Source organism: Athalia rosae, chromosome 3 (assembly GCF_917208135.1).
Source record: "Athalia rosae chromosome 3, iyAthRosa1.1, whole genome shotgun sequence".
NCBI lineage: Eukaryota > Metazoa > Arthropoda > Insecta > Hymenoptera > Athaliidae > Athalia > Athalia rosae.
Window position 1 is genome coordinate 2,254,432 of NC_064028.1, and position 22,976 is coordinate 2,277,407.

At 40.5% G+C, this 22,976-nt stretch overlaps 6 protein-coding genes and 1 long non-coding RNA gene across 9 annotated transcripts; 2 read left to right on the forward strand and 5 right to left on the reverse strand.

The window, feature by feature from the left end:
• Positions 1-1,439: 1,439 nt before the first annotated feature.
• LOC105685483 (abnormal spindle-like microcephaly-associated protein homolog) lies at positions 1,440-3,332 on the reverse strand. Its single transcript, XM_012399598.3, has one exon. The coding sequence runs from the start codon at positions 2,936-2,938 to the stop codon at positions 2,543-2,545; it is 396 nt and encodes a 131-aa protein (XP_012255021.2). The 5' UTR covers positions 2,939-3,332; the 3' UTR covers positions 1,440-2,542.
• Positions 2,967-13,607, reverse strand: LOC105685635. 3 transcript variants are annotated; one of them, XR_002305637.2, is made up of 6 exons: positions 13,241-13,607; positions 11,970-12,845; positions 8,604-11,896; positions 8,416-8,510; positions 3,839-6,187; positions 2,967-3,712 (listed from the first exon to the last, which is right to left on the reverse strand). XR_002305637.2 is itself a non-coding variant. In XM_020851984.2 (5 exons), exons 2-5 carry the CDS (start codon positions 12,842-12,844, stop codon positions 4,937-4,939), a joined length of 5,514 nt encoding a protein of 1,837 aa, XP_020707643.2. In that variant the 5' UTR covers position 12,845; positions 13,241-13,607; the 3' UTR covers positions 2,967-4,936. The 3 variants fall into 3 exon arrangements, 2 of the variants coding, with proteins under 2 accessions (XP_020707643.2, XP_020707645.2); XM_020851984.2 differs by having other exon boundaries at positions 2,967-6,187; XM_020851986.2 differs by having other exon boundaries at positions 2,967-6,187; positions 11,970-12,933.
• Positions 12,729-13,372, forward strand: LOC125500241. The gene is made up of 3 exons (XR_007277488.1): positions 12,729-12,870; positions 12,983-13,110; positions 13,213-13,372. It is a non-coding gene; the product is annotated as an uncharacterized LOC125500241 (long non-coding RNA).
• Positions 13,608-14,025: 418 nt separating the features above from the next.
• LOC125500240 (diphthine methyl ester synthase) lies at positions 14,026-15,396 on the reverse strand. The gene is made up of 3 exons (XM_048652234.1): positions 15,252-15,396; positions 14,450-14,951; positions 14,026-14,368 (listed from the first exon to the last, which is right to left on the reverse strand). The coding sequence occupies exons 1-3, from the start codon at positions 15,384-15,386 to the stop codon at positions 14,136-14,138; spliced, it is 870 nt and encodes a 289-aa protein (XP_048508191.1). The 5' UTR covers positions 15,387-15,396; the 3' UTR covers positions 14,026-14,135.
• Positions 15,397-15,991: 595 nt separating this feature from the next.
• LOC105685634 (probable serine/threonine-protein kinase nek3) lies at positions 15,992-19,819 on the reverse strand. The gene is made up of 7 exons (XM_012399905.3): positions 19,388-19,819; positions 19,016-19,114; positions 18,897-18,938; positions 16,646-18,796; positions 16,417-16,569; positions 16,184-16,331; positions 15,992-16,110 (listed from the first exon to the last, which is right to left on the reverse strand). The coding sequence occupies exons 1-7, from the start codon at positions 19,452-19,454 to the stop codon at positions 16,017-16,019; spliced, it is 2,754 nt and encodes a 917-aa protein (XP_012255328.2). The 5' UTR covers positions 19,455-19,819; the 3' UTR covers positions 15,992-16,016.
• Positions 19,710-21,283, forward strand: LOC105685623 (RNA transcription, translation and transport factor protein). Its single transcript, XM_012399890.3, has 4 exons — positions 19,710-19,888; positions 19,945-20,166; positions 20,256-20,354; positions 20,603-21,283. The coding sequence occupies exons 1-4, from the start codon at positions 19,828-19,830 to the stop codon at positions 20,965-20,967; spliced, it is 747 nt and encodes a 248-aa protein (XP_012255313.1). The 5' UTR covers positions 19,710-19,827; the 3' UTR covers positions 20,968-21,283.
• Positions 21,195-22,900, reverse strand: LOC105685624 (AN1-type zinc finger protein 2A-like). The gene has a single exon (XM_020851994.2). The coding sequence runs from the start codon at positions 22,459-22,461 to the stop codon at positions 21,799-21,801; it is 663 nt and encodes a 220-aa protein (XP_020707653.2). The 5' UTR covers positions 22,462-22,900; the 3' UTR covers positions 21,195-21,798.
• Between the last annotated feature and the right edge of the window lie 76 nt (positions 22,901-22,976).

Here is a 22,976-nt window from a genome sequence, read left to right on the forward strand (position 1 = left end):
CAATTTATAGAAAAAACTTACGTGATGTTCTTGTAGATCGCTTTCCGCAGATATTCATGGCGAATGATTGAATCCTCGTACAATAATTAATTGTTTCGTTCTTCCTTCTCACTTGGTGTCTCGAATAATTGGCAACCTGACGGATTTTTCGGGAGGGGAGCAGGATACATGTCTACACTAAAATAATATTCATAAATATATTCGAAATAGTGATAGAAATCTGAAATGGCATTATTCTTAGGGCTATGATTGTGAGCTGTTCATTTTCTACCAGCGAACTTGTGGATCCTCTTCTCAGTAAAGCCTTACGAGGAACGATAAGCTGAGTACCATCGAATTCATTTGGCGAATCGAAGAGAAAATTCAACAAAACATCAACATCAACGAAAAATTTTAAATTACCGACGTGAACGTTGTCATGCGGAAATCTTGCTAACTATTTCACCGATGCTCGTCTTTTTCTTTTTTTAACGACGCTCAACTTTCTTCTTTGCCAGCGCGAAGAATTTCCTCCGATGCTCATTTTTCCGAGCGCGTGATTTTAAAAAAATTTAAATTATTGCTCACCGGATGAATCGCGGGTTGCACATAATTCAGCGTCAGTAAGGGCTAGAGGAAAAATTGAACATAAAGAGAGTACAAAATAAAGAAAGAACAAAAAAAAGTGGAACAAGGATCTCTCCACGTCCTCGTCGTTTGTTCTGGATAATTCTAAGAGAGAGAAAGAGATAGATTATCATTGATTGATTCAAGCTTATCGATCTCATTTTCAAATCGTACAAATTCGAATCCACCATTTAGATCCACCATTTGAGATTCTGAAAATCCGACTTCAAATTCGTAATCCGCGACTCAGAATGTCACTCAATGCTAGAGGGGTTGATTCCTTTGCTTTTCAAAGTAGAAACTTTGCGATTAGTCTATCAATTCGACAGAAAAATAATTGAGTTAGCAGCATTCGATTCCTGAGTTCAAAATACCTGGGGATCCTAAAAATAACAAAATTAATCACAATTTCTATACCCGAAGTCAAAAAAACTCAAAAGCTATAATGTTGTTGTTTTTGCAGTTTTATAAACGTAATTATTATTTAATTATCGACAAAAACTTTTACTTTCCTTGGTTGAAGATCAGTTCTTTTCACTTTTCGATGAATATTTTTAACGCCGACTCGAAATAGACACAGGCATCATCAAATAGCAAGGATTTTTGTAGAAAGTTAATTTGTTCCATAGGTCACGATGTACCGTGCAGTTCATGTTTGTATTCGTTAGTTATAATCATTTTAGCAGTCTACAATAAGTTTGTATAACAATAAATGAAATATTTTTTTTCACACTCATCACATTACATTATGGAATTCAAGGCAAATGTATTTCTTGATTAATATATCTAAGGATGTTCGTCAATCCTCCAACCGATAATCATCCTTATCAGGAATATTATTTATTTTCTTTCAATTTATTGACAGCGAGCCGCAAGGTGTGTAATAATAAAAAAATGTTCTTTGAGTAGATCTTTGATTCTAAATGTACGGCGATATTAGCTGATAAAATACAATAATTACAGCAATAATGCGAAACAGAGATTCGTCTTTGATCTTTAGTTTATTGACGCGTTTAACGAAGCTGAAAACCTAAATTTTATTCTCATGTTTTACAATTAGACCGGATATAATCGGATTGGCGTCTTCATTCATGGCGATATTTCGTCTCTCTGACGTATAGAAATAACAGCATACGTATACCTATAATAATATCAACGCGCAGTGCACTAAAAACTATGTCAATGCTACCGCCTACTCCCACTTTTTCATCACGCATTCCGTAACGTGAATTAAACTTCTTCTGGATTCCGTCGTTAGCATGCAGCTGAATAACTATTCAACGCATAGTATCCTCCTGCTTTTTTTGTCCCTTTTATCCTTTCAATATCACACATTACACCTTGGGGACTGAAGCACGGTTCGTCAAGAACCGAAAATAAAAGGCGAGTAAAAGAATGCGAAAAAAAGAATAATTACAAATTACAGAATACAGTAGATGAAACAGAATAGTATGAGTAAGCGTATTCGAGTGACAAATAAACTCCGCTGCACAACCGTCAATCAGAATTGTACGATTCCACGGTCGATCGTTCGCACTACAAGTATAGCAACAGTTATCGTGTATGTATACGTATGCATGTCGTGTACCATGTGTACGGATAAATAGAAGAACCGGTTGTTAAATTCTACTTACAACTACGTTTTGATTTCAGATCGTCGATTTAATCTCATCGATGTTGTTTTTCTTGTGACAATTTTTATCGTTCCCACAGGAAAAAAAGAACTTAGAAATTGATAAACGCATACTCGTTCTGTTTTGTTACTCGGTTCGCGTTTCTAACGACTAACATTCTTATCAACTACATAATAATAGGTATAGAATATCGATATCATATTTAGTCTAATAGAATGTGCATTGATATGAGAAAAACAATGATAAATTTTAACTCTAATACTAATTTCAATTCTAATCTTACAAGAATAAATAATTAATAATCACTGGTCAGTTTTTTTTAGTTGTTTCCTTGTCCGGAACCCTCTGAATCCGGCTTGAATTCTAGTAGCTGCTGCGGCGGCAACTTGTTGTCTTTTTCGTACAAGAAATCCTCTAACGCCAGCCTGAATCTTGGTCGCTGATTTGTCTTCGAGTGTTTTTATCCTCGTCGAGGTATCTTGTCGTTTCAACGGTGGTGGACTGAACGATGTTTCCGATTCCGACGTCGCGGGAGAACCATCATTTTCAATTCCAGATTCTTTGAGCTGCTTTCTCACTCGGTACCCACGAAAACCCGCTTGGATTTTGGTCGCCGCTGCATTAGCCCTCATAACGTCTGATTCCAAATCCTCTTTCTTATTGCAGTCTCTGTTATCAGCAGTCTCGATCAACGACATTAACAAACGTACTCTTGGATCGTTTTTATCTTTGGTATTTTAAAACGCAAGTCATCAAATTGTACGCAGTAAAAAGAACTTCCTTTTGTTATTCAAACAATAATTAATTATCGTTATATCCACTTTGCCAACGGATGTGTCTTCTAATGGCGCACTTTTGAAATGAAGAAAACGTCGAGCTTCTTATCTTTTTTCAATACAACTCGCTGCACAATTTGAGCAATTCTTGCAAGCGAAATGAACGAACAACAAAGAAACGATCGGATTGAATTTCTTGAGAATCGATCGATTTTCGCGAACAGTGTCTGTGATTTAGCTCGTAACGAACCGTTGAGCCGCACAACGTCGCGACGACTGAAAGCCAGAGATCAACGTTGTTCCGAGTTTAGTTACCGCGTACGTGGTTTACCAAGCAATGAATCCCCCGGTCCCTGTGCGCGCTTGCGTTTGTGCCAAACTTGAAACTTCCATACTTGGACGAGTGTTGTACAAGAGAATAATTAATAATTAACATACGCATCGCATGTAACGCCCTATAGACAATAATATGTTTACGAATTCATTGTGCAAAAGAAAGAGAGACACGAAAGAAGTAGATAAAACTAAACCGCGATTGTATCGATTTTATGAGATAATTGTCATCCATCACGAGATATACGAGGAATACCGTACAGAGGGAAAACTCTTCGAGAAATCGTGATTTTTCGAAAGTGGGCATCGATCCCTATAAAATGCTCCGTGGGTTATCACATGCGCACATCGATCTTCTTTCACCTAAAAGCATAAACGGTATTTTCATTGAATTGCTTGTCGTCATTATCTTAACGCATGTTACTTTGTGTATTCATACACATTAACAGAGCAGAACTAATCATCATCGGATTAATTATAGCTACTGACCACAACGATGAATATGTATCGTTTCGTTCCACATCTGCGATCCGAACATAATTGTGCTCAGGTGAGAGATTTCAACGCCTGAGTGGGAGACTTGATCTTCGATTTTGTCTTGGGACATCGTCATCGTCGTCGTCTTCGTCATCGTCTTCGTCATCGTTGGTATCTGCAGAGGTCTCCCTGTCGGCAAGTTGTCACGTGAATAGAATTGAATAGAATCAAAGTTTGTCCAGGAGCAGATTTTCATAGGACTAAATAATTGTCGAGATTGCGCTGACAACGAGATAGGAAATAACCGATCCATTTTTATTTTCGTATAGTCGATATACTCATACATTGGGGTGAGCCAGAAATACGAACCTATAGAATTTATGTCTTCAAAAGACCTATTTACTGAAAGAAAAATTTGGAAACTTGCGGGTCTGTGGTCGAACTCAAAATATATGGTCCAAGGTCATCATTCGTAATTCGTCGTACGATGCATAGCGTCACGTCACACGGAGTTTTTTCTTTCCGTTCCTCTTCTTCGGTGCAATTTCAATCGGTTTGACTTTTGATCGATTGCAGTAGAGGTAGAATGACGGGACGAGCAACGGGGAAAGGATTATATCCCGGCTCTGGATCATCGGTTGAATAATAATCTCGTTTAACCGATGAGTTACTTGTACAAAAATAAACAGTACAGCTAGGCTGTAGGTTTAAAATATTTTCCGGCTGGCATTATAGATGTACGATGATCTAGAGGCATGTAAATTCCTGTAAGCCAAAAATAGTGGACCGCTACTAATGACTTGAAACACTCCTTGAGGAGAATGCCAGCCTATGTCTCCGTTAAAATCTGGAATTTTGGCAAACTCAGATCGTTAGTTTCTTCGAGAATCCGTCTGACGTGCGAACCACCGAGATATTTACCGGATAAATAGACGAAAAGATTGAGGGACGGACGGACAAACTGTGAGAACGGAAATAGTCGATTCGACGATAAAGTGTAAACAACTGTCTAAAATTCGTGCTACTCGACTCAATGACACGATCGGATCCCGTTTCGCTTCGCTCTCGATACGCTGTAATTTTCAATCTTTACTTTGTTTCCAATAAGAGTTAGATCTTGGAATCTGCATCCGTTGTATTAATCGGATCCTTCGTCAAATTTTCATCGGAATCTTCGGGATTTTCGATCGATTTTTTTCGTTCTTCGTCTCCCGCAGCTTCTTCGGATCTGTCACTTTTCTCTTCGATACTTTTAGGCACAATTTGCATCATAGTAACCGGCGATTCTATCCTATCTCGACTGGCCTGACTGCCCTCCGACCTGTTCGTGAGTTTCAACAGGTCCCTCGGGGTCACGGTCACCTCTAGGATTGGTTTGATTTTCGACGGAAGATCGCTTTCACCTCCCCCTAGTCCCAACATATCGTCAACGTTAATGGACAAGGACATCGTTCCCAGAGAATTAGCGTCCTGGGGTAGCGAGTCGGTAGATTCTAAAGCAACTCCAACTTCCGGATTAACTTGTTCTTCGAAAACGACCCGAGGAACATCTTCCGCAGCCTCGTCTTTTCCGTCCAACGACAGCCCGGGTAAATCGAGAGAATTTCCCATAGTATCGGTTTTAATTTCATCCCCGGTCACGTCTTCGGTCGGTTCACCGTCGACTTCCCTCTCCTCCGTCTTCGACAATTCTTCTATAAAAACATCGGTATCAAATGTTCCGGGGATCGCCAGAGGTTCCCTGAGGCTAACGCTGCTGTTTTCCCCCGAAATATCAACGGGGAGATTTTCTATCCCAACGTTGCTTTTCATGTAGGTATAATCCTCGTCGTCGAGGACCTTATCGGATACCATAGAGGATTCCATTTCCCTCGGTACTTCCTCTACGCTGGTGATGAAATTCAAATATTGAGTTTGCAGGGTCGATTCGTTTCCAGAAGTAACGACAGCTACCAAGTTCATCTCTTTTGGGTCCGATGGGCGATCGGCGATTGTTCCCATGTTTTCTTCAACGCGGTTTTCCTCGTCCCGATGACGAGGCTCCGTGGTTTCGCGACTTCTCTGACCATCCGAACCGATTTCTCCATCCTCGTGACCCTCGGAATCCGAGATAACGTCGCCGATGGAATTTTTTTCATCACCGTTCGACGCTATCGGAAGCGGTAGACAATCGTGAAACTCACCGGTGTGTCGAAGGCCGTTACCTCCGAACACATTTTCGACCGAAAGAGTCGTTTTCTGAACAGCATCTTCCCGTCTCAATCTCTGCCGTGCTTTGTAGCCCCGGTATCCGCTTTGAATCGTGGTCGCAGCCTGAGTGAAACCGACTTCCTCGATCGGTTCTAGATGAGTGGCGTCGGTCTGTTAAAAAAAATTCGGCATACGTATTATGCGGAAATTAAAATTGGCGAAAAAAACTGCGGAATTGTACCGTAAATCGAACCATGCTACGTTAACTTCTGGGAAAATATGTTATCGCATATCTGGGGCGTGACACTCACAATGAGTAAGGTCAACGAGTATCGAGTAATAAAGGCTGACCGACTCCACAAATAATTGAGAGTACTACATGAGATGAGAATCGTGAACAACAATAACAAATAATATTACAGCTACAATATACGTGTGTATACGAGTTCTCGCTGCTGCAGCTGGTTCAATTTAATCATATTGAGATTGAGATTGAGAAAAACAGCGCATACGAACTTCTGTCACAACTTGAACGATATACCTTGTTACATCTTACGATCGTATTGGTTTTGAATCTGTTGAATTCAGTTGAAATTGTTGGGAGGTACGAAACCGAAATAGTTTTTCGTGTCAAGGTAGAAGGTATCATTGATAACAACCGCGCACTTTGATTGTGTGATTATTATGTTTCCAATATAGCGAAATAAACTAGGCGAAAAAAAAATCTAAGAAAAGACAGACATTAGTTCGTCGATTAGGTATCGTCGATTGTATTTTCAGCTTGAAATGTAACCCACGAAAGTACGTCAAGAAATGTACAGTCTAGAGTGTAGGTATAACGTATGATGCCTGTGTTACGTTTTCAAGTCTCGGCTGATATCCATCAATGTTAGGATGGACTTGAAAGCTCGTGCCAAAGATTTTTCGCTATCTAGTCAACATCTACAGATATGCAAACTTATCGAACTTCGTTCGCCTGCGAAAATGAGAGAACAGATCTGTGTGCGTATAATATACATAAACAAGTTGCAAGTACGTAAAAAGTTTCATAGATATATATATATCTGTATTTTCACGAAAGAGTTGAACCAGTTTGTTGAAAAATACGAGTTGAGTATTTCTTTCATCTTTTTTTTCTCTTTGCGGTGACCTCCTCCCACGGGTATAAAATGTTCAATATAACGCCTGTGGGCTTACTCTACCGAACAGATGCCGATGTAATAAATTTATATAGCGTTTAGAATTGTGAATGGAGGAAGCAGGTGCTATTAATAGTCCCTGCTGATCTAAACTGCGCGTTGCTATACTACGTACATGATACACGTGTATACATACATATAACCGATCACCGACTATCATTTGTGGATCACGTATTCGACCAAAGATTACGTTTCAATAGGGGTGTGAAAATATGTTGAGAGAAGACCCCCTTTGCTGCAGTTAGGCCGATAAGAATTATGAAAAGTATTTGAATTTTTTTGTTTTTTTATAAGAAGGTATCGAAGTAAATACGGTGCGCCGAAGGAAAGACCAAAATAGAAGTCAGAAGGGAGGATGTAATATACTTGAATTGAAAAATGTATTTCTTTTGGTACCGCGAACGTCATGCCTTTCGGTTGAAAATAGCACGCGCGAATAATATATCGCGGTGACGTCACCGAAGCCGAACCCTTCACCCCGCTGCTCGAGTATTCTGGCGGCGTAAATGCGTTGCGTCAACATTTAAAATCGCTACAACTATAATTGTGTCTACGAAAATAATACTCACTCGACTTTGAAACCGAGCATAATAGAGACACGAGCAAATAAATAAATAAACTAGTATTCTTCGTTATGGGAAACGATAATAAATGCTGATCAACCGTTTCAGAAAGATGCGAAAAATAACAAAACTTTTGTTTACTCCCGTTTACCAACATCTTTATCATTGTAATACTCGAGCGTAACCTTGTGTTAATTAGTATTAGCAGATTATTACAAGACCACATACCGATGTCCGGTTTATGCCGGTACTAAATGTATTATGTATTTACGTACAATGTCACATTTCTCAACTTTTCAACAGTTTGTTAGCAACGATAGCGTCCCGATAGCGGAAATAGACAATTAATTTGGCACACCCAAGTCACGAACACACGGATGACGGGAGGTCGAGGTTGCGGACGTTCTTTGGCATCCGCTATTAACAAATTCCGGACTATTATGAATTTATACCTGTACAGACGCTTCGATGAAGCATTTTTTTCTCATCTCATTTCATCAACTTGATTGTATTTTTTGATTATTGTTCAGCTACGGAACATCCTGAAACTGGTTCAATTTCACCAGTGAGAGTCAAGAGAGTCAAGTCATTCCATGGTTCGATGGTTAAAAATTTGTCGCATTTTATGCTCACTTACTGCGAGACTGTCTTGTATCGAGGGAACGCTATCGAGGGTGGAACTTCGTCTCTGAGCACTCTGAAGACGCCTGCGGGTTAAAAATCCTCTAACACCTAAACCCCCCCGAAAAAAAGAATAAGAATAAATATTGATCAATCCTTCTGTTGTGATACCTATTTTTTGACAATTAAAAATATTCCGCCTACCAGCTTGAATTTTTGTCGCTGCAGAGTTGAAAGTGCTGCTTTCGGTAGTTGTGCTAAAATCTTCGCTGGCTGTTATCAATTCCGGCACGTAAATATGATACTCCATTTTATCACCAGACCCTTCGTTGTCAATGGGATCATTCGCGACGATATCAGTCTTCGCAGAGTCTTCCGGAAGTTTTTCTTCTTTCTCGGGGATCGATAAATCTGGAGCCTCGTTCGACGTAATTTGTGCTGCGAATTCAATAGCGTTATTCAGTTTCTGGTCAATTGTCTCTCGAATTCCTTCTGATTCCTCCTCTTTTTTATCTGCAATATCCGCAGGGATCACCTCCTCAGAGAATTCAGCTGCAAAATTCGCCTCTAATGCCTTAAAGTCGTTCAGACTCACAGTATCCATTTGAGAATCGATGGATTTTAAAGACGTCTGTTCATCTGGTATCTTTTCAGACGTAAGTTCCAAATTTTCATTATCAATTCCAATTGGATGAGGGTCTTCGTTGGAGTCCGGTACTTCCTCGACGAGGGCTCGATTATTTAGGATACCGTCTTCGTCAACTTTCTTCGGGTGTGAAAACTCCTGGTCTTCTTCGTTTGAGTCGTGTTCCGGAATTTCATTTTCGCTCACGGCATGGGCCTTGTCCTCTTCATCAGCGGTTGCATCGTCGGACAACTGGAAAGAGGATACGGTGATATCTTGAAGAGAGTCCAAATTTAACTCTGGAACATTCGGTGCGATTCCGTGACATTGCTGACCCAAACCGTAGAGGTTTTTTCCACCTTCGTCCAACGGCTGATCGCTGATCGTGGTCTCCTTCACTTCGTTAGAAGACTCGGAATTTCTCACGCCTAACAAAATTTCAGCGCTTTCGGATTGAGAACTCTGGCCCGATGATTCAGCTCCGGTATTTACGCAGTCGTCCGATATCGTAGTTTCCTTCACTTCATCGGTCGAATCGGTTACGCCGGAATCAGTTGCGTTCACTTCGGCCAACGGTAGCGTATCGGTTTCTTCCCGTTCGATTTCCTCGGCATTTGGAATCTCTTCGACGTCCTCGGTCTTTGTTATTTTCGGCTGAGTCGTAGCATCTTCCTGAGCGTGCTCTGCATCGACGTTCCGGACCCCTTTTTCAGTTTCGACGATCTCCCTATCGCCCTCCTCCTCGGTAATTAATCCAAGATCCTTTTTAGGGATGCTGGAATCCTCGGGGGTTTTCAACCTACGAATCAAGTCCACGTCAACAATTGATGTCGAAACTGGCTCCTTCTGCACTGTTTCACTGAAATTATCTAGAATATTTTCCAAGGAAACATCTACGTTATTATCGTACTCAGAAGGAGAATCCCGATCATCTATAGGCTCGTTTTTGAGAACGATTTCATCTACATCTGAAGAGACCGATTCTAGCTGCCTTTCGGGGAATATCACCGTTGTAACTGACTCTGGAATTTCATAGGGCGATCCCTCGGTAAGAACATAGGATGTCCCTAAGGAATCCGGTGTCGCCAAAGTGATTCGTCCCACGCTCAATCGATCTTCATTGTCTTCCTTTTGTTCCTCATCTGTCTCGATATTTTCCGGCGATTTTCCAATACTTTGAGCGCTGAGATTTAGTTCGCGTTCCTCGACCGGATTTTCACTCAATTCTTTCTGCGGGGTTGTAACGTATTCGCACGGGATTTCGGGAATTAATGGCGTCTTCGGAAAAGAATCCATATCATGGTTTTCATGGACTAATTTCTCGATTTCCTGGGTATCCGTTTCAAACTTTTGTTCCATCCCCTTTTGGGGTTCTTCTATTTCGAAAAATTTCTCCCCGCTTGCAGATTCAGGTTCACCCGCTTTGATCTCTTGTGGTTCCATATTAAGAATCCTTTCGATTCTCTTCGCAGTCTCCTCAACCTCCATCAGCTTCTCTTTGATCATAGTATCGGGTTCGCGATCCTCTTCAACCTTCTGATCTTCAACTTGCAATATTCTTTCGATTTTTTCCTCACTTGCCTGATTGTGAGTCTCGATTAACGTTTCTTTAATTCCAGGGTCAGCCGATTCCTCCGGAATCGCCAATTCTTGTTTTCCTGTGTCACGATCAAGAACATTTCTCAGCCTTACCTGTGCCTCTTGAATTTCCATTAGCTTCTCCTTCACCGAGACCACAGGCGCGATGGTCTCGCCGTCAACATCGTCATCTATGATCCCCTCAACGTCAGCCAGCAATATCGCAGCTATTTTTTTCTCGTGGTCCTCAATGTTCATAAGCTTCTCTTCGATTTTATGTTGTCTCTCTTTTGTCTCTACGACTTTTTCGGGATCAGTTTGCCCTTCAAGTTCGTTGAATTTGGCCCTGCGTTCTGCGATATTCTCTCCAGGTTCAAGAGAATCGGGTCTCGGGGTGCCGCCAACTTCCGGTGTAACGTTCAAACTGTCTTTGAATATCTCCCCATCAGGGGCATCGGGAGGATCGAGTTCCGCAAAATCAGATTTCCCGCTACCCCCTACGATAACTTGTAAAAGACTCGGCAATATAATTTCCTCCTTTAATTTGGCAGACCGTGGAGCCTCCGGAGGTATTGGAGGCAGTACGAGATCATCGCACTCAGTTCTTGAAACGCTCCTAGAATTATTCTTCGAAGATGGTGGTCTAACAGCGGGTAAAGAAATGCTGGAAGAACCGGAACTGCTCTTTCTAACGGGATCCGTCACGTCTTCGGGATCGGATAATAATTCCCCTTTGAAACCATTGATTGTTTTATCAATTGTAGTTATTATTCCTACGCTGTCGATCACCGCGACGCTGGTAGCCGGACCTTGAATAATCCCATGGGAGTTTTTAGATTCCGCAATAACTTGCTCCATCTCAGATGCTAATGTTTCAATTCCTTCAAGTGAATCGGCGCCTCTACTTTCCGTCGTGGATATTTTCGATCTAGATTCCGGTCTTCTGATCCGCGGTCTTCTTGACCTCCTGGAAACCGACATGGCACTTTTACTCCTGACATCATCCGTCTGATTAGATTTGTCGGATCTTGTAGAAGTGCTCGTTGAATCATCAATGGATTCGTAGCCCCCACCACGTTCGGCTAAACGACGCCCTGGCTTAACCCTTGCCGAAGGATTCAGCTCTTGTACTCTTTTCAGGATCGAAGGGGCCGCACCGTCTATCACCTCCTGAACGCGACCAACGTAATCCGTCGATCTGAGCTCCTCCCAGCTTTCAGAAGCACGGAATTTTTCAACTACGAATTTCCGGACCCTGTCCATGCTGAGCGTCCTTGGAATCTTTGCGAATGACCTTGAAATTCAAATGGCATTGTCAGTTAACTTGGATATAAGTTTGATACAATGAAAAATCATTTGAAACAAACCTTGAAGATTTCTTGTTATCAGTCTCATATTTTTGATTATCAGTTTCGTTCATTTTTTGTAATTTTTGCTCACATTCGATTGAGTTATCTGTTGCAAATTCAGATTTTCTAGCTAAGCTGGCTTTTTTCGCACCACCGTCAAACCTGTCCGTTCTTTTTTCAGCCTTTTGCTTATACCCTCGTACATTCCGGCTACTATTTCTATTCTTCCTCAGTTCCGATTTAATATCCTTCGCAAGAAGTCCGGCTCCACCGTTATTACCCGGTAATTTCGGTATCTGCGATATAATTTTAAGGTTCCCGTTAGAATCACTCCTTGAAATATTTTTATCCCTGAGTTTCTCATCTTCGAATTCCCTCGATAGCTTTCTCTGAACAAATCTTTCATTAGACCCTCTTCTTCGTTGTCCCGTGTACGTTTCAGATTTATTTTCCTTTTCACTAGCTAGCGCCCTGATTTCCTCAGGGCTGACTTTCCGCCCTTTATCGCCGAAAATACTCCGATGCCTCTCAAGGACTTTCGCAGTCTCATTCATTGACCATCCGCTACCTCGTTCTGTGGGTGAATTTTTATCTTTATTAAACGGAAATGGATTCGATGAACAATCTCTCTTTTTCAAGGACTGGTTCATTTCGCGCAGGGCAGCTGTGTTTGAACTTTTTCCGGGGAGATTCGTAACAGCTCCAAACTCGTCGCGTAGCTTGAGAAGTTCCTCGAAATGCTGGGCAGCGAAAACGTAAATGTCCTCAGGACGATGCCGAATAACTTCTCTCGTCAAGCCCTCAACAGCTGCTGCGAGTCCATGAGGAACTCTAGGAGCTATGACGAGGTCTCCCGAAGGAGCCTGAAGATCCCGCCTCGCCATTCCTTGCATACTAAAGGGAAAAATTTACAGGAACGGTAATTGAAAGGATTCCTTATCGTCCAACAGGACTAGTGACTTTGTCATAGCTTCTAGAATTTCTGTTTCAAACAAAAAAAAAGCCTTCTTAAATTTTTTTTTCATTTATAGACGTCCGTAAATCGTTCATGGCGATGTTACTCATGAGATAATGAGTAAAGAATTTCACCAAACTTTCAACTATGGATGTATCGAACTCAATATTCGAATTGGAAATGAAAAATGTATACGAAAACTGGGTATGCTTCGAGTTGAGCGAATAAAAGAAAATATCTGTTAACTCATAATTACATCGCCGATCGGACTTCACTTCAATGAATATAAATCATATCTATTTTTAGACTTATGCCGAGTTGGTGAAAACTGTACCTGTAGGTGAGTGACAGATGAACGATATTAACGGGATACCCTGAGATTTCCTGCAGACGCTGCCTGAGAGACGCACTTTGACCTGTGCAACGTTTAGATATTCGTCGGTCTGACGACCGCGAAACCAGCAGCGGTCCCTACAAATTTTACCACCCACTCTATTTTCACCTGCGTCCTCAACCTGTGCTGGCAGGGGGGACGACACAGATCGATCGTTTTCCATCGATTAGACTCCCGGCTAGCCGAGTTGAGCCCCACAGCCGGTTGCTTAATCAGCGAGCATTGGTACGAAATTTCTTTATAGTACACTGAAATACATAGTTCGCGTAATGAAGGTTTTTTTTTTTTTGTAAATTCCAGCCCGATCGGCGATGAATCCGAATGATCAAAATTCGCTATTATGCAAGCTGAAAAAGTTTCGGATAAATGAGAGGTCTTCGGTCCAATATGGGTGAAAAATTTCGGCATACCTTACGTGAACCTGATATATCTGTAGCTCGCTTATTTACGTATAGCTTATAATTTGAAAAGAACGACTTTCCCGTATGGATCGGTTGGAGGAATGAGGTATGCGCCGTATTGCCCTAGGAGGTCGATCGATGACGCAGAACGCACCTCACCCCCCGAATCCATAACTCTCCTCGGGTATTTTGGGCGAAGGAAATAATCCCTTAATTAGTATGCTAAACAATTCATACCACGGACTTCGATTCCGGCGAGGAATATTCCTACACCGTCACTACTCGTCCAGTCTAACTCCATCCGTCAAAAATTACATCAATATATTTTCTTGAATTAGGTTTATTGATCCTTTTTCTTTTTCTTTTTTCCAATCCGTGGTGAAATTGTTCCATTTTCAGAACAATCAGATGAATTTATCTCACGCACTTGTTTATCACTGGCCGTGTCCCTTTTGCTTAGTCATTTCTTGGAACTTTTCTTTGTCAGTTGCATACTGTAGAAGATAGTCTGTCTCTAATGGATGTAGTGATCGACTTGGTATCACCAAGCAGTGCAACGGTGGCCCCAAATCAGTTTTGGTCATTTCCCGCAATGAACAAGCAATGATTCTTTGATCATCCGCACCAACACGTGCCAACCCTACAGCCAAACTATCCGCGGTGAATGCTGAAAATATAAATTATATCTGATCTAAATTTATTTGCTTGAGGTTATCGATCAAAAATCTTTACTACTAAAGTTAATTACCAAAATCTTTTTGACCAGCTTCGAACTTTTTATCAATGATTTTCAGCAACTGATCAGCAGCTTCTGAAGTGCTCATGAATTTAGGTGGCATGTATTCTTTTTTCCTTTTCAAAATGCTTTCCAGAGTTGGTTCCTTAACTTTGATATCTAATAGGCATAGAGTATGCAGTCCTCTCTCTCTATTTGCTGCTATTTTATCATAAAAACTATCTGGCTCCCAATTTTCGGTCCAGTAAGGAATGGAGACAATTTCTCCGTAAGAATATAATTGCAGCCCACAGGATCCAACAGCATTTAATATCGATGCATTATGGATTACTTGTACCTTGATCCCCTTTTCTCTTGCTCTGAGGACCAAATCCGTGTGAGTAGTTGCACCAAAAGGATCACCAACTACCAAAAAGGCCACATCCTGGGTTTCGGATTCTGCTAGAATATTTTCCGCACCACTTTCAACCAATTCTCTGTCCGCTACGATTATAGGTCGTCCGTAGAATTTTTCCTACGTAAAGTATAAGAATTGGATTAAAATGTTTATCACTTTATTGATCGGTTTATCACTACAGTGGTTTATAATGAAAATAGAATATCTAGAGTTTGTTATTCTTTCTGAAAGCACAATTTTTCAAATTTCAATTCGAATGTAGATCGTTAGTCGTAAAAGAGCACTGCCATCTATAGAAATGAACGCTAAGCTAAATGTTGCAACAATTAATCACAGGGTTATGTTTGTTTCAGGTGATTAGCTAGAAGGGTATAAAATAGCAGCCGACATTATTTAATAAATAGAAATTCTTCAAACCAGAACATCTTGTCCCACTGTCAGAATCGAGGTGTACGCTTCCAAATAAACACGGTCACACTTCCGTATTATTTCTAAACCTTTGACAGTTACATCTTTTGCGTCACCCAGGCCTAAACCAATCACATAGAACATGTTTCCCGCGATTTCATCAATATACTTCACAGGAGAATATAATCAATAATAGTTTTCACAAAATAACTTCTTTTTATTTTCTTTATCAATTATGGACCAATTCAGCCAATTTCAGTAGAGGATAACTTCCGGTAGAACCGGTATAAATACAGTTGGATACACTTGTACGTACGACGAAAGGCGCGCTGTAGAGAAAATACCGTGTTTGCGTTCCCCGACTCTAATCAATAATGCGCACGTGCGATCTGAGCACTGTAGCCACCTTAGTGTAAATAGAAAAGAGAACCGAAACGACGTCGATCAAACCGCAATATTTCAAACGCAACAATGAGCAGAAAAATACAAAGTTAACTGTATAGCACGAGCGCGTCGTGAATAACACAAGTAGTTCAAATTAGTCGAACTATTCTCTACATGACATGAAATATGTGGGTTCCGTGCGACAGCAGGGTATGTAAGTTTAATGATCAACTGCTGACGGCGCTACAATGCTGACGATGAAAAGTAAACAAATACATGAAAACTGTACAGACTATATTATACCGTGCAATAAGTATAGGTTGAAGAAATGAATATGGTAAAGATTTACTTGAAAATTATTTTTGAAAGCTTTTGTTTTTTTTTCGTACGCTACTGTATGTTGCGTGCCTTCATCAGCAACTCAAACCTACGGTTCGTTCTGACTCCCTGCAACAAGTTCCTGTTGGTCTCGTTGTTCTTCTTTCTGAAAAATTAATAAGAACCAATTTATAAATGAGAATAAGCGGAGCATTGGTACATGCATTCGTTGTTCTGACCTGGTAACTGCAGGCAGGTTTTTTGTAATAACTTTCAGAGCTTCAGCTTTTCTTAGTTTGAAGCCGAATCGATTGAAAGTACCATTTGTAGTTTGGGATGGTGTCAGAGTCTTAGACGACGACGACGCCAAAGGTTCAGGTACAACAGCTGTGGAAGAATGTCATTGTGGAAGAAGTATTAGAGAATAAACAATAAATTTCATTGATAATCGACTGAATTCAACAATACTAACAATGTGACGGCATTGTCCAAGGCAATGTACTGAGGTCGATGTGCCTTTTAGCAACTCTTTTCTTGGCATCGACAAGAGACTCCATCTGTGCAAATCTTCTTTGATGTATTTGTGCAAAGTTTGGAGCTTTCCTGACCAAGGGCGTCTTCGTTTCTAGAAATACATTGAACAGTACATTGCTACAGTATTTTTTCAATATTTAAATTCACCGCTATATTCCAAGTCTTACCTGCTTTTACCTCGGAGTGAACAGACTGTCTTGGTTGGCTAAGTCGATTAACAGAAATTTGGTTCTTTTGACTGAGATTAGACCTCTTCTTAGGAAAGTCTGATGCAGATATTGATCTTTTTTTCACACCACTTCTTAGCACAGGGGGTTTTTCATCAATTTTTGTCAACGACCTGGATCTTCTAGGTGTGGTCTTGCCTATGCTGCCTCTCAACACTCTAGTGGCCGTTTGTTGTTGCTTAGCCGGGGTCTTCACAGTCGGTAGTCTCCTACTTGAAACCACAGGAGATCCTTTTCCACGTGTTTCTGGGGTTGGACTAAGAAACCTTACGCGGCATCTCTTTTTTGCTTCTGGAGTACAACTGTCTGGTTCAACATTTGCGAGGGACCGTTTTCGTGTGGTTCTTTGAAGAATTGGCGTCTTTGGCTCCAGCAACTCGTAAGTGTCATGATCCACTTTCTGGTCCACGTTTTTCTCAACATTCTTATTCACCTCTGTCTCGGTGTTTTCGATGAGGTCGTATGTTCTATCCTTCACAGACCCGCTGTTCTCCATTACATCGGCACTAGAATTCATAAATTCGTTACCGTCGATTAGCTCAAGTGACTCATCATTTATCGGTCTTTGTTCTGTCCCTAACTTTCCCAAACTTAAAAGTAATGATTGGCCTTTTTTTGTTGAGCCAGTTCTTGATGTTGGTAATGGGCTGCTAGTCGAATTGGAAGAGAGCGTTCTGAAGTCTGGTGTCAGATTCAAGGACCTCCTGACTTTGTTTCGGGGAGTAATAGCAGAGGGGGAAATTGGATCGATTTCCAAAAGCATCGTCATGTTATTCACAGACACAGTGCACATGGGAATCGGCACCCTCCCAGATTTCACTGCCGAGTCAATCTTTGGTGTAGCAATTGGTCGCAAAGGAGTTCCAGAAGATGTAATTGGTGAACGTTTTTCCACCAATGTTCTGGATCGCTTAGGACTCATCGGGGTTCCCACTTTTCCAGTGCCATCACCATTTAGAATAGTTTTTGCTGGGGTGAAAATTCGCGTTTCCAGCTTTGGACCTATGGATTTTTTGCTAGTGGAGATCGGAGTCTTTGTTGGTGACTTGCGAATTTTGGAGCCTGAGATTGTACGTCTTTTGCCAGCTGAATTTCTGGGACTTTTTTGAGAGCCTGGAGACAGAGTTTCTTGCTCGGTAGAGTCTTGAGAAAAACGTCGCGATCTGCGAACTGGCGACTTTTTGAATACTTTCTTACTTGATTTTGGCGGTGATGTCTTTGGGGATCTCTTTGCCCTCTTTTTTCCAGCTATCACAGGCTGAGGTGTGCAACTAATTTCTTGCAGCGATAGCTTATGAATGTCGTTACTATCGTTGATTCCCTCTTTTTTAAAATCTTTTAAAAGTACAAACGGGTCACTATGCGTTTCCGATATCTCTTTTAGTGGACTCTGTTTCACGGAGGTATTGGATTTATCTGAGATTGTCGGTGACTCGTCGTTTACAGTTAATTTTCTCGGGGTCTTGGACAACCTCAAAGGAGACTGCGAGTGCGTTTTTGGAGAGCCGATGTTTTTGGGTGATTTTTTTGGGGTTTTTGTCGACCTGTGAGGTGTCAGGTTGATCAGCATTGGGCTACTTTCTGGTGTCACGGTATCAGGGCTTATTTGTGAGACAAAATCCGTACGTCGTTGACGCAAAACTGTTGTTGGGGTGCCGATGATCCTCTTGAGAGCCAAGCTTCTGATATTCTTGGAATCTCTCGCAGGTTTCTTGTCAACAGATTCAATTTTCTCTGTGGATTCAACCGTTGTAGCTGATGAGATTTCATAATCATCTGTCATAGGGTTTACCTTGGCAGAGACAATCTTTGCTTGCGAACGAGTTACTTTGGCAGGTGTTTTGAATGCAGGAGTATTTTCTAGAGTAGTATTGTTCGACGTGGCTGCTAATACTCTCTTTGGCTTTGTATAACGTTTAGTTTCAATCATAGCCACTGCATCAGCATTTGCAACAGCTGAGAGTGAGGAGTCTGATGCAACTCGCTTTGCTCTCAATCTCGTTAGGTAACTCGTATCCATATGACGAGGTTCCAATTTATTTTCAGTGTCAGAATCACTCGAGCTTTTACGTGTAAATGAACTTTGGCTTCCTAAAAAAAATATGTGATTAGTTATTTTCTATATGCCCATTTCGAACAAGGTTACAAACTATCACAAAAGAGACTATATACACTGCTACAAATATCTTACTTGTCGGTACTGACAGGTCCTTGCTGGGCGAAGAATATTCTCCTGCAACAAGATAAATGAAAATCTGTGAGAGACGAAGATAATTTATATCTATAAATACAATAGATGAAAAACATTACTTTTTCGGCCATTTCGTCTTCCGCGTCCAGCCGATGGAAGTATGTGTGAAATTTCTGGAGTTTCTACTTCAACTAATGATCCATCCTCAGCATTGCGTCCTTAAAATTCAAATGGAGAATGAAAGTTTGTTGTGATCCAGAGTAAGAGAAGAATTCTAAGGAAAGTCAGTGTGGCTGAGGGGGAGTAACCACATCGGTACTGATTTTTAGGTGTATTGTTCTTGTACCATCCAGTAATTACGTACTACTAAAACGATCAACGCCAAAACCACTGTGAAACTTACGCAGTTACGGCGTTGTTACATCTTTCATCTTTCCGTGCTACACGAATTCAATCGGATAATGAATGGTCAAAGGGTAACACACACTTACTTTGTCGAGTCTGTCTGACGGGTATTAGGTTGGTGCTTTCATCGCTGGTCTTTCTTCTCCGCACCATATTTTGTACTTATTCTTTTATCCAGCTTATAAACGAAGCGGTGCTTCTTTTCTTAATTTTATGTTGGACTCTATTTTTCACTACCACTACCCTCACAACAACACGTTACCACAAAACCGACAACTGACTACTGCCCAGAGCCCGCCCGATGCCGTTGCTCTGATTTGCTGAATTTTCAAAGTTCAAAACCGTTGCTTTCCGTCACTCGAGGCGCTGATGGAGTAACGAGCTCGACGTGAGCGGAGATGAATTCAAATTAGTCACGGCATGACAATATCCTTGCTCCTGCTTGCTCTTGGAAACACGTCCATGGTTCAATTGATTTCTCCAATTTCCATACCATAAAAAGTCATCGTACAGTTTGTGTGTCAAAATGTTTAAAAAAAAGCTCAAAGCGCTGGAATATATGGACTGGGATAAAGTAAACGCGAACGGTAATTCGACATACACCTATTTGAAATTATAATAATTCAAGCAACTTTTGTTTCAGATCCGAAACACTTCCGCAAATTGGTGGTATGGCTGGAAGAACAAAAAATTCGTCATTATCAAATCGAAGAACGAGGCGAGCTAAGAAATATGAACTCTAACAACTGGTCAGAGACTTTTACGAAATACTGTTATGATGTCGCCTGCCCCATAACCACAGAACCCATCGATCGATTAGAGTGGCTTGTTGGATATGCAGTTAAACTAGAATTTCAAGACAACTGTAAGTATTGAAACCTCAAATCCTTCAGCTATCACTTGCTCGGCAGATACTTCAATTTCAGAATTTGAATTTGATCTCCGAATTTACAGATAAAAAGTACCAACCAATTACAGGAGTAAGTTTAAAGGAAATGAATAAACAGGCAGGGCCGAGTGTCAAGTCTTCGAATCCATTAGATAACTTGAACTGTAAGTATCGCAAAAGTACCTAAAAACCTAGAATATCTCTAATTAATATAGGTATACTGGAGATTCACTGAAACCGTACAGTTTTATCAAGTATTGCGTGAAGTTACAAATACTCCATTTGCGCAATAGTTGATGCAAAAAATTTAAACGAGATGCAAAAGAATACGGTTTCAGCAGACCAGTAGGCAATATAGTATGGATAACGTATAAAATATTTTTATATATACATATTTTTTTTCTTATGATAGTTTACACTGCTGAGTTCAGGAATGGAGTGGAAACATTAGCAAAAATATTGAGGGTTCCTTGTCACTCGAATCACCTTGTTACTCTAGAAGCCTGTAGCAAGGTAGTGACCAGGAGGTTGAACGCTGACGCATTGTTGCATCCAAGTTCAGTCGTTGTTAAAGGTAAAGAATTTCCAATTTTAGAAACAGGGCTTGGTTTCACCTTGGGGGATTCCGCTCTTGAAAACGCTGCCAAAATATTGCGGCTTCTCTACATTCAGGACCTCAGAAATCTGCAAACTAGGATTAACGAGGCTATCGTTTCTATACAAAATATCACTGCTAATCCTAAGACTGATACAAAACTTGGCCAAGTAGGAAAGTAAACAAATATCAAAATATTTGTTCATTCTCATCAAATTTTCCCTATCTCAAGGCTGTTGATTACTAGACATTGTTCTAAAACAAATTACCAATAATATAAATACTCGTATTTGAATTATTCACTGGTAGCTTTTATTTTTAAGTTTACCAACTTCTGTTCAAGTGGAAAATTCGTGATGATTGAAAATCACCAATAATAAAAAAGTAAGTGAAAATAAATCCCATGATAGCGAATGTATGGATAATATTTATTGTGCGAGTAACAAGAGTAAAACTATATTGAAAATTATAGGCATTAATAAAGTTTTCTTTATTTGATTTGTTATTGTTATCTTGATGGAAAATTGATGTGGAAAATACATTAGGAATGTGTTGCAGTTGCATGTATAGTAAGTGTTTATCGAAAAAACTTTTAACAACGGTCGTTCTCTCAGCAGATTTTTTAACTTCTGACGTAACTAACTAATTCTACAGGAACCAGTTCCAAGAATTCACCCTACTAACCTACACTGACGTCCCAAAAATAAGGATATGTTCATTTAGTCTGCAGTTTTAAATCCTGTAGATCGATCGACAATGAAGATGAATAGTCAACAGTTGAACACATCTTTCTGTGCATTTTACAGAGAATAACGTGGATTGGTAAGAAATACACGACCAATCGTGTTACAAATAAAAGGTCATAGCTATAGCAACGACAAAATATGGATAAAAAAAATATAGATGATCTTTATTAAGTAGAAACCGATAGTGCATAGCAAAGATTGAAAGCACAGAAAATTGACGTTATTTTCATAGGGTGATGCAAAAATCCTGTCAGCAATTCCTGAAGATTATGAAAGTCTGCACCTGGCTCTACTTTCGATAGTCTGTTCCTCTTGATTATGGAACTCCCTACTCCTGGATCCTTCCTCGTCCTGAAGAGAAGCTTGCAGGGCTCTCGCCAATGCTTCATCCTCGCAGATTGTCCCTTGGAAATTTCTCAACAAGCTTGAGCCAGTGTCGTGGTTATCTTGTGCATTGTTGTGTCTATTCCCACTACGCTTGTTGAGAGCTTCAAGCCTTCTTTGCCGCATTGCTTCCTCTTTACCGACGCACGCGTGATCACATGGATGTCTGTGTTTCAGGCAAAAATTGTTACTACATTCACCGCATTGCACGGCAACAATTTCTTTGACCTTGCAGCCCTTAGACGAGCACTTATTGGCGAACACTTTTCGGCGATTTTTAGCTTTATCTGCTTGACAGTCGTTATCTATGTGCAAACTGACCGCTATATCAGGGGGATCCGATCGCTTAAAAGGCACTGGTGCATTGCACATGGGGCAAACTGGTACTTGAACATCCTTTTTATAGGCACTTGGACAGTTATGGCCAGTGTACGATATGTGATCTGTACAGAATATTGCATCGCATGCGTCGCATTTTAAAGGTAGAAATTGCAATCTATTGCAAGATTGCTCCGAGCAATGCTCACCGAGATGTGGAAATTCCATTACCGTGATATTCTATTGTTGCAATAACAAGTATAATACTCTTTCGCGCTTTTAAAACGTCCATCAACTATTATCTTTCTTATTCACGTCGCACTTCAAAACGTCCTCCGCCCACTAAGAATACTACGGTATTGCGACACTATTCGGGAGCCTGTCACCCTATATTGGCGACAGTAGGTGCCAAAGAACCATTGAATGATTCACAAATTTTTAAATGATGAAAAATTTGTCTGTCATTACGTGTTAACCAATATTTCTCAAGTAACACCCTGCAATGAAATCAAATTTTGAGAATGGAAACTCGCTAAGTATTTCGACGAAACATCGGTGGCGCCAACACTAACAGCCCTCGTAATTGGCCGATTTCATATTTCCCAGTAAATACTTTTTATTTTAATTTTGGATAAATAATCAATTGAATCAAAAAAAAAATAATTTTTACACGTTTTAAGGGATTTGGTTTTATAAAATTACGTACCGATGATTTAACTATGACCGTTGACTCTATGACCAAA